Raw genomic sequence first — 10,274 nt, 5'->3', positions numbered from 1 at the left:
TTGACACTCACTTTCAGCCCTTTTTATGCTGCCACCACCTTGCACTTTTTTTTTTTCTCCAAAACCATTGCAATCCTCCTCTCCCGTATCAAATTCATGACTGCATTTGAAAGGAACTGCCTACTTTGCTTTTCTCTTCACTGCTTTCATATTGAAAAAAACCTCTCTCCGAAAAACACTACCCACACAAACTCTCCATGAAAATATCATCGCTCCACAGATCTCTACCTTCCATTTTTCATTTGATGGCCTCTCTATTGTTCTAATAACCTCAAACGTTCAAGGCTTCTGCCCCCTGAGTTTGGTATGTAGCCGCAAGAATTCACTGCATATTTTCTGTGGTCTCAAATAAAAGAAAAACTGTGATTTCGTCACGTCTACCATATTCACTTCAACCGCCACAATATGAATAAAAGCACCAACGTTTAAACAAGATAAATTAGTCTTGGCAAATATAACTTCATTAGTATATGTTGAAGTATAATCACAATTCAATGAGCTAGCTTCGTTGAATATTTGCATAGAAATCGGAAGTAGTTGGCTAGTGATTGACTAGGAAACAGTACCTTTTTATTTTGTCACCAAGTCAAAAAATGTCGTGTTTTTGACGCAAAAACGTTTTATATAGCAAAGGCATTTAAGTTGGACTTTTAAGCAGTATGACTGCAGGCATGGTGATTTTTTGAAGGCGCGAGTGCCGGTAGTAAAACTCTACAACTGAGTCTGAGGACCAGTCTCCGAGGTTGATCACATCGTCCTTGGCGACACCTCTAGACAGAGCAAGATCTGAGGCTAAGAAGCGAATGTTGGACACCGAGACCAAATCAGTGGACATCTTGGTCAAGACACGAAGCCAAAGGAGATTGTCACGACCGAAGGAGGGTTGGCAGGGTGGAGGCTGTTAACCAAGAGATTATCTACCGGTCGTTGGGCTACGCCTGAATGAGTTTTCAGAGCCAGAAGTGCGGCGACCGGGCAGAGAGGTCCTCTTTACTCAGAGGATGAACCATTAAGGTCTTGATTATAGGCCTGCCTTGCCTGATTTCTTTCGGTGCTTCAATACAAAAGCCAAGCCGGCCTGTCTCATCTAACGTGCATTTTAAGAGAACAATGCTGAAAAGATCAGATGGTCGAAGAAAAACTTCTGTTGTGGAGCGGGTTGGTGCGACAACCGGTGAGGTTTCGATTGAGCCTCCCTCATAGCTTTGTGCAAGGCGGATTGTTGTGTCAACGTATCTTGAAAGGCAGACACCGGCATGCTGTAATTACCATCGGATTGCGGTTGTTGAAAGTCTGGGTTAGCGGCTCTTTGGCATGATGTTAGTCCGTTGTTCGCTGGCTACTCCAGCGGCGTTCAAAATCAACAGTCGAGTGTCGTTCATAGCGGAGTATACCCGACCTACATCTTCAGATGGCACTAGTGGGAGTAGCATATGAGCCAGTACATCCAAAGGACGAAGAATGCCTGAGATAGCGAATTGAATACGTTGTAGATTATCATCTTCGCAAATTTGGGACTTGTTGTACTTGCGAGCAGCAAGGGGAAGTCGCTTTGGAGGTGTATAGCGGACTCCGGCCATTGCGGGATATTGTTTTACTATGTTGTTCCTTGTCCGCGCATCTAGTACTTGGAGGAAGATATCTTGTTGTATAGATGGCATTAATGAGGCAAGCTCAGGCGAGGGAATCCATTCATAAGATGGTCTGACAGGAAGATCGTGTAAAAGGGGTGTGTCTGACACCTGCACCTCAATAGTTTTTGAAGTTTCAGGGGCATTAAGTTGTTGCATTAACATTTCGATTTGACTAGCTTGGAGTTCGAGCTGTGATTTCTGTCGGATCAATTGATCCCTCAATTCTTGAATAATGTCGAAAGAATATTGTGACATGTTTGTAACTGATCTTTATCGACTTAGAGGTAATGAACAGCGTAGCGAGCGAAAAGATGAATGAGGTACATAGATTCTTTATTGAGAAATTTTTTACTCTGAATTCCGAAACAAAAAGATGAAACAGCAGTCATACCTGGAGGTTGTAGTCCGTTAGACCTAGACTGATTTTTAGGACCGCAGGGACTGAAAGTCTATGTTTTGATCTATGTCGTTAACCTTGACCTTCTTCTCGGTTTACATGTTAACGGCTTTTCATGATTAGCAACGATCAAGTCGTCGATCAAAATACACAATGAAAGTTTTATTGCATATAAGAAAAACATATGCTCTCCTTTAATGGCTCTTTATCGCTTCTATTTGAGACTACATTGGCAGCAAGCTTTTCTCAGCCACTCCAGCTAAACCGTACCTTACTATCGACGTCCGCCTTGTCCTTGCGCGGCCGGTGGTTCTTGGGTAGCAGTGGTGATAACCATGACCATAATACCCAACAGAATATACCTAAAAACATGGAAGTCATCAACATGGCTTTCTTACCTCTTGTAGTCACCTCAGTAAAGACAGATTGAAAATACATACCAGTACTTTTGGAAAAAGGTTTTTTCTTCCTCTGGCTTATCGGCCTCTCCTTCGTCTGATTTCGCTGTTTGTGACGACTTCTGTCCGATGCCACTCAGCCTACCCAATGCAGGTCTAATGCAAACATTAAAAAAATAAATATAGTGAGTTCGCAACGACTAAATCACAGCTCAGATGGTTCAAACCTGACAGGTTGATCTGGTCGAACAACTTCGACGCTACTGGTGAATTCCGAGCTTTTCGTCTGTGACAACGTCCACTGGACATTAGTAAACAAGGCAGTATCCTTCTATGATGACTGGAAGCGTTCTTACCGGGGCACCTTCGAAGCAGTCGCTAACTGTGCTATAATAGTCTACATGTGTAAAATCACCGCTCTCACTGACGTGTACAATAAATTGGTCATTGAAGCCAGAAGCTGCAAGCTGACACTACAGGAGTGCATAAGATGAACGCATTGCTTAATAAAGGATTAGAGCTACGGCGATGACAGAGGTGAGGCCCTTACCAATTTGATTGATGACAACACAATGTCTTTCGTTACCTCATCTACCACCTTGACCTGGTATAAAGCATGGGGTGATGAGGTGTCCAAGAATATTTCATCGCGGCTGGTATGGGTATATGAAGCGCTGTCTAGTTCCGATCCATATACGATTTCTCCACGTTTTATGAAGTCACCCTTTGGCGTCAACTTGTGATACACGATCAACTTCGATTTGGCATTGGAAGGCTGATAACAGACGTTCAGTCAAGATGGTAATGTGCAAAGTGGAATGATGGTGATGTTTACCTTCTGGTCTTGTGCGTGTACAAAGCAAGCAGTGCACAAAAGAAGGGCAATGAATAAGGCCAGATGCTTCATGTTATATGGTTGCGAACAAAAGGCAGCCGGCTTGGTTGCAGGGACGTCACATTTGGCTTCAGCATCAAAAATGTCGGTCTTCGCGAAAATTGCTGTTGAAATTTTATTTTTGATCGCGCTGAAGCCAGGACGCGCCGAAAGATCCACAACCATGTCGTCCTCCAAGAATGCAAGTCCTGCCAAGAAGCAGACGACGTTAAAGTAAGAGTGAATGCTGCTCACACTAAATTAATTCATGATCTAATTCGACTTTGCTCGCAGTTTCGGTGGAGCCAAGGTTCAGCCAAAGCAAACCAGCATGAGCGCTTTCCTCAGTGGCAACAAGGAACACAAAACCGAGGAGAAGCCAGTCGAGAAAGGAGAAGATATGGAGGTTGACCAAGACATTAGCAATGAGAATGTTGCCAGTAGTGAGTTTCGTACCTAGCAATTGGACCTACGACATGGCACATACTCACAGTCGTCCTCACATTAGGCTCGGCTAAACGTAAACGGCGCAGTAAGATTGCTGAATCTTCAGACGAAGACGATGAGACAACAGGGCTTTCACATGATTTGGAAAATAACACAATTGACAGTCAATCGAGCCAAGTCCAGGCTGCCTCAGCAACCAAGAAGGTCAAAGTGGAGGAGGGTGTAGAAGAGAACACCGAAGATGCATCAGTGAAAAGCGACGATGATGAAGAGATTGAGCAAGCAAAGAAGGAAGAAGAAGAGGCAGACAGAGAGATGAAGGAAGATAAGGCTGTAGCAAAGAAATTGTAAGTCGACAGCGTGGTCTTTCGATTTTCCATCAATTTTTAGCCTCCACTTACATTTTGCCCTGATCGACAGAGCGGCTGTATTCACTACATCTGCAAAAGCAGATCCAGACACAACTTGGAAAAAGGGAGAGCCGTAAGTTTATACGTCAAATACGAAAGCTTCTGCGTAGCTTGTAATAACCGTTTCTTAGTATCCCCTATTCTGCGCTTTGCAAAACATTTGAGCTATGCGAAAATACCACCAAGCGAACAGAAATTACAACATATATGGTTAAACTATTTAAACAAGTCATAGAACTTACTCCGGATGGACTTTTAGAACTCCTTTATCTCTGTATCAACAAGGTATATAGAATTGACACATTGGCAATTTCAGGTCTACAAAATATTAACCGGTAGCCGATTGTAGCTTTGCCCAGATTATGAAGGGTTAGAATTAGGAATAGGAGAAACACTTCTGATGAAAGCGGTGGCCAATTCGACTGGAAGAAGTATGGATAAGATCAAGTTGGATTATCGCGAAACTGGTGATCTTGGCTTGGTGGCAAAGGTTGGTCATTGGAAAGATGCAGGTCACGAATTCATCCTAGAAACGCTAACAATATGCTTCCTTCAGAACAGTCGTGGTGCTCAGCGTACACTTTTTGCGGCCAAGAAGTTGACGGTTCCATTTGTTTTCAAAACTCTTCGATCGATTGCCAAAATTAGTGGTCAATCCGTAAGTAAATGGTAAATTGTCAGGCAAGAGGGAATTCAACATGCTAAACCACATTTTAGTCACAAGCACAAAAGATTGCCAATATCTCAAAATTGCTGGTCGCCTGCCAGGATAGCGAAGCAAAATACTTAATAAGGTACGTAGCTGGTTTGTAAGAGTCATTGGAACAATGGGAAGTGCTAAATGAGCTATTACTTCTATAGACAATTGGAAGGAAAACTACGCATTGGTCTAGCTGAGCAGACGATTTTAAGTGCTCTAGCACAGGCTGTAGTGTTGACGAATAAGAGTGAGTTGAATAACATTATGAGCAGAGTATCTTTGACGTCACCTAATGTCTTTTCAAAAAAAGAATCATCTAAACTTTCAGAAAGTCAAAGAGAGCAAGCATTCACTGGTGCCGTTGAAACAGTTAAAGCTGTGTATAAGTAAGTAATTCGCCTTATAGGGTTTGCACCATGGCTCTTGATTACTTATGTGAGTTCCTCTAGCCAATTACCCTGTTACGATATGATAATACCTGCTCTGTTGAAATACCCAATGGAAGAGCTGCAGGAACATTGCAAAATGACACCTGGTAAGCACCAAAAAATTTCTTTATGCTTGTCCGCACCATAGCCGCTCATACGTCTCCTCATAGGCATTCCACTTAAGCCAATGTTGGCCCATCCCACCAAGAGCTTGACCGACATTCTTGATAGATTTGAAAACCGAAAGTTCACTTGTGAGTTCAAATATGATGGAGAACGAGCACAGGTATGTAGAGAAGCTTGTAGAATTGCCCCATCAATCCTGAATTAAAATATTTGGCAACAGATCCACAAGCTGGATAATGGCAGTACCACTGTCTACAGTCGCAATTCTGAGAACATGTCTGGCCGATACCCAGATGTGATGGAGAAGATAGCAAAGGTAAAAAAGGTTCTTAAACCGTGTTGAACCCTATCAACACTCTGGCTAATATATTATCTCCAGTGGGTTGCGCCCGGAACGAAATCGTTCATTCTTGACTGTGAGGCCGTAGCTTGGGATCGTGAGAAGAAATGTATTTTGCCTTTCCAAGTCCTAAGTACGCGAAAGCGAAAGGATGTCAAGGAAGAAGATATCAAGGTCCAAGTTTGCATTTTCGCATTTGACTGTTTATATTTGAACGGCGAGGTACGTTGCCTATTCATCTATCTGTGAATGGGTTACTCCCATTAGCACTTATCTCAACTGATGTCATCCCCTTTGACTAGCCTCTTCTGCGTAAACCTTTGTCAGAGCGTCGTGAGAAACTGCGAGAAGCGTTCATTGAGACAGAAGGAGAGTTTGCTTACGCTCGACACATGGACTCCAATGTCATTGATGACATTCAAACGTTTTTGGATACATCTATTCAAGGCAATTGTGAAGGATTGATGGTGAAAACCTTTGATGGCGAGGAAGCGTCGTACGAGCCATCTCGTCGATCACGGAACTGGCTCAAAGTCAAGAAAGACTACTTGATGGGCATTGGTGACTCGCTTGATCTCGTTGTCATTGGCGCCTTCCATGGTAGAGGAAAGCGTACTGGTGTCTACGGAGCATTTTTACTAGCGTGCTACGATTCTGACAAGGAGGAGTTTCAGTCTATCTGCAAAATCGGTACAGGATTCTCTGAAGAAGCGCTCCAGAACCACTTCGATTTCCTGAAAGAGCATGTCATAGCTCGACCACGACGCGATTATCTTCTAGGCAACAATGCTGAGAAACCTGACGTGTGGTTTGCTCCTGTACAAGTATGGGAAGTTTTGGCGGCTGATCTGAGTATCAGTCCGTCATACATGGCAGCTGTTGGAGAGGTAAGCATCGTCCCTATGGCTACGGTTGGTTTGTAACCCGGGCTCTCAACCTACTAATTTAACTCTACATAGATTGATAAAGCCAAAGGCATATCCCTACGTTTCCCTCGTTTCATCCGCATTCGCGACGACAAGAAGCCAGAGTCAGCAACTAGCAGTGAACAGGTAGCCGAATTCTATAGACGCCAATCTGGAAGTACTTCAGGATCAGGTCTGGCGGACGTAGGCGGTCAAGGAATTGACGACGATTTTGAGTATTAAAAATTTGAGATAAACTTTAGTTCGTTAGAAAAACCGACAAACATGGTGTATAATTTGTAATATTTCGAAGGAAAGAAGAAAATAACGAACTGGCAGTGAACATATAAAAAATCGAAGAGAAAAACAGCATTATTACAATGGTATGCCTAAGTTGTATTTCTTTTTTTTTTTTGTTTGAGAGGGGTTGCTTGGGCTTTCTTTTCTTCCTTTCGTATGGAGGGAAAAGGACTGTGGAGGGAAAACGAATGATAGGGCAAGAAGGGAAGAACTCAAATAAACTGATTCTCTATAAGCCATCTCTCTTGCCTGTACTGGTTCCAAACACAGCTCCAACACCACCTTGTTGTTTAACAAGTCGATAACCCAGTACGCATGTCAAGACAGCTACTCCAGCCACAATCGAAATCGTCACATATTGCCTTGTCGTCCAGTTTTGTGACTTGGCATCTTTAGCTGATCCAGGAGTGGCAATAGCACTATGTAGAATGATGAGTGACCTACACGCACTTCAAACATCAAAATTTTGCAATGTCTAACTTACGGATTCATGGCAACTCCTGTAAGAATGTGATAAAGATCTGCCATCTGCTGTTCTTTAGCAGACACACTCAAGGGCACAGCAAGATCGAGATTGCGGCAGTAGACATCCGGCTGTATATCGTAACGCTGTGTGACTAGATCCAGCTCGCACTTTGTAGCAACATAGATTGATGGTACATGATCAATTTTGTATTTTTCCTAAGTAAGCAATGCTGTTAGTGGTGTGGAAAAAGATATGACGACCAGGATGAGCAGTCATACGTACTCTAAGCGCTGCGACATATTCAAACGATGAGACATCGCTTGTATCATACACAAAACACAAAAGATCACAGACATCAAGCCGCTTCTTGTTTGATAAAAATTCTGCCTCATTCTTGGCTCCAACTTCTTGCATCTGCAAAATTCCCAATGTATCAGATCCAATCCACACGCTGTGTTGCAATGTCCTTTGCTTACCACCAAGTACTTTTCGACGCCTTTCATCTCCACCGAATTGACGACATTGAATGATTTTGTGGTTGGTGTGTACTTTTCAGAAAAGGGCTTGTTGACGAACGCCTTCAAGAGACTCGTTTTACCCGAGCCTGGGGCTCCAAATACATAGCACAGAAATACATTTCGTTGAACTTTGCCCTTCTTTCGGTCCTGCTTCTTTGGGCGTGTCACTTTGAGGGCACGCCTTGTGTCTCCTTCAAACCCGAGATAGGCGAGATACTTGAGAGTGGTTTGGTGATCCAACAGTGTAGTCATACTATTCAACGGATGTAATCAATCAGCACTTTTTGTCCCCAGATGGAAGTGAAGACGGTCAACATAAAAATTTTACCTCCACTGGGCTAACCATCCTTGCAGCGTGACGGCACCAGATTCGGTAGTGATGGTTGTGTGAGGGAAGGCTGTCGTTTGCGCCCATGGATTGCCAGGCGAAGTACCGAATAGCGAACTCAGCTCACTTTCATTCAAAGCTCCGTCATTGTCCTAGGGTGGCACGTTGGAAAGAAACGTTAAAGTTACACAGTGTTTGGTATTTTAAAAAAACACACACATGGGATCAGAGCATACCTTGTCAAAGGCTTGTAGCAACTCGGCAAAGAATTGATAGCCATCTGGACTCAGTTCAACTGAGCAATCAGCTGGAACATCAAAGCTATGGAATGAAAGTCAGCTTTCTCTCCTATGCAAAATAAGAAATGACCAAGCTTGCCATCGACATAAACACTTACGGTGGGAGTAGAAAATCATGCCGTAACGATAAATCATCTCCATAACCGAATTTTCGCAAAACCGTCCAAGTCGTTTCCAACCGTCCTCGTTGAATGAAGAGTGTGTGCAAAAACAAAAACCCTGATTAAAGAACGATTAGATGCTATCTCTCTGATGTAGATAGTCATGATCTGGTCCATGCACTCACCAACTTCAGTCAGCCCGGTTTCATTTACACCCGACGGTTCATGTTCCCGTACAACATCCTTTACACCTTCAAGTTCTTGAGATTGTAAAGGTGCATTAAAGCATTTTCGCTGCAAAGAAAAAAATGGAAACTCACCATTAGCAAAAAATATGTACATGCTTTTAACAAAGTGAATATCAAAAAGTTACCTGAAACTCGTTGAGCTCTTCGTCATTAAGTGATCCATCTTTATCCGTGTCGCATAGTTGGAATATTCTTTTGAGAGCATCCACACAAGCTGGTTTAAGGGTCTGGGGAGAAGTGGTGTTATGACAAGCTCTTCGGTATCGGAACGAGACATAATGGTTTCCAAACTTACATGTTCTCGGGAATCATAAAGTGGAGCGGTAGGGTGTAAGACTGCCTTCTGGGCAAAATAGAAAACTTCTGATACATTCAACAATTGCTTGGCGGAGCATTCTACACAAGTTTCAACTTCCTACAATGTACGGTCAGAAACATGTTACAAAACGGTAAAAGCAACTGGATCATTACCTTGAATTCGTTCATGATTGGAATGATTTCGTCTTCCAAATTCTGATTAGTGACGTCCTGACCTCGCAAATCGATCTTGTTTCCAACCAACACACAAGGCACCTGAAAAGAAAGGGCCCAGTTGAGAAAATTATGTAAAAAGGGTAGTCAAAATAAAGTAACGCACGTTGACTCCTAATGACCGTATGTATGGAAGCCAGAACAGGGGCAGACGATTGAAAGTATTGGGGTCGTCGATGGCATAAACGATACAGATGACATGTGCCTTTCGAATCTCCGTTTCTAACTGCTCGCGGTTTTCGGGGCGAGCTAGTGGTAAAGAAGCGAGCAAAGGTGAGATGAGCAAAGGGTTAGATCAAGTTATTTTCAGGGTTGGTATGAAGTTCGAATGTTTTGTGAGGAATAGCATACCAGAGGAGTCCATAATATGTGTAGTACAATTTTCTGGAGTAACTTCCGGAGGTATGGTCACTTCTGGGACGACATGTTGAATCTAACATGCGAGAATGTGTTAAGGTCGAAGTCGATGACTTATTCTGTATAAGAAATGTACAGCGCATGTTTCGGTGGACTCACATTAGGTATGAAAGATTCCTTTATGAGCGACGTAATGAGTGTGCTTTTCCCAACACCGTCTAAAGACAATAAGAATTAGAGGCATGGACGATTGGCATTTTCGTTCGTTGCGCAGCTACTGCATACTTACCGTCGCCCACCAGTAGGATTCGAACATCTCTTCGCATAGCGGGTTATGGAAAGGCGGAAAAGAGCGCAGAGCAGAAAATAATAAGTTCGCGCGTGACGTTTTGAAGACGTCCGCCCGCCTGAGCAATCTACACACAGTCAAACATTACAGGCTCATCCCCTCCCCATGAGAGGCATTC

The 10,274-nt window shown here is 43.2% G+C and overlaps 5 protein-coding genes across 5 annotated transcripts; 1 reads left to right on the top strand and 4 right to left on the bottom strand.

Moving 5' to 3' along the window:
- Positions 1-592: 592 nt before the first annotated feature.
- On the bottom strand, positions 593-1,066 carry K450DRAFT_238826 (uncharacterized protein). Its single transcript, XM_051588668.1, has one exon. The coding sequence runs from the start codon at positions 833-835 to the stop codon at positions 638-640; it is 198 nt and encodes a 65-aa protein (XP_051445250.1). The 5' UTR covers positions 836-1,066; the 3' UTR covers positions 593-637.
- Positions 1,067-1,641, bottom strand: K450DRAFT_238825 (uncharacterized protein). The gene has a single exon (XM_051588667.1). It carries the CDS (start codon positions 1,578-1,580, stop codon positions 1,299-1,301), a length of 282 nt encoding a protein of 93 aa, XP_051445249.1. The 5' UTR covers positions 1,581-1,641; the 3' UTR covers positions 1,067-1,298.
- A 500-nt stretch (positions 1,642-2,141) lies between these two features.
- On the bottom strand, positions 2,142-2,883 carry K450DRAFT_238824 (uncharacterized protein). The gene is made up of 3 exons (XM_051588666.1): positions 2,786-2,883; positions 2,657-2,715; positions 2,142-2,585 (listed from the first exon to the last, which is right to left on the bottom strand). Exon 3 carries the CDS (start codon positions 2,467-2,469, stop codon positions 2,278-2,280), a length of 192 nt encoding a protein of 63 aa, XP_051445248.1. The 5' UTR covers positions 2,470-2,585; positions 2,657-2,715; positions 2,786-2,883; the 3' UTR covers positions 2,142-2,277.
- A 96-nt stretch (positions 2,884-2,979) lies between these two features.
- Positions 2,980-7,045, top strand: K450DRAFT_238816 (uncharacterized protein). Its single transcript, XM_051588665.1, has 16 exons — positions 2,980-3,537; positions 3,598-3,746; positions 3,812-4,097; positions 4,171-4,233; positions 4,292-4,445; positions 4,510-4,650; positions 4,717-4,818; positions 4,878-4,954; positions 5,022-5,107; positions 5,171-5,246; positions 5,310-5,395; positions 5,459-5,574; positions 5,635-5,730; positions 5,794-5,976; positions 6,057-6,641; positions 6,714-7,045. Exons 1-16 carry the CDS (start codon positions 3,248-3,250, stop codon positions 6,900-6,902), a joined length of 2,679 nt encoding a protein of 892 aa, XP_051445247.1. The 5' UTR covers positions 2,980-3,247; the 3' UTR covers positions 6,903-7,045.
- On the bottom strand, positions 6,933-10,187 carry K450DRAFT_238811 (uncharacterized protein). Its single transcript, XM_051588664.1, has 15 exons — positions 10,097-10,187; positions 9,967-10,025; positions 9,802-9,883; positions 9,557-9,699; positions 9,391-9,492; positions 9,215-9,334; positions 9,045-9,146; positions 8,857-8,965; positions 8,669-8,789; positions 8,508-8,592; positions 8,272-8,423; positions 7,902-8,196; positions 7,708-7,839; positions 7,444-7,640; positions 6,933-7,378 (listed from the first exon to the last, which is right to left on the bottom strand). Exons 1-15 carry the CDS (start codon positions 10,131-10,133, stop codon positions 7,189-7,191), a joined length of 1,926 nt encoding a protein of 641 aa, XP_051445246.1. The 5' UTR covers positions 10,134-10,187; the 3' UTR covers positions 6,933-7,188.
- Between the last annotated feature and the right edge of the window lie 87 nt (positions 10,188-10,274).

This window comes from Umbelopsis ramanniana (assembly GCF_025399195.1).
Source record: "Umbelopsis ramanniana AG unplaced genomic scaffold K450scaffold_23, whole genome shotgun sequence".
NCBI lineage: Eukaryota > Fungi > Mucoromycota > Umbelopsidomycetes > Umbelopsidales > Umbelopsidaceae > Umbelopsis > Umbelopsis ramanniana.
Note: the sequence above shows the minus strand (reverse complement) of the source record. Positions and strands in the feature narration are given on the sequence as shown.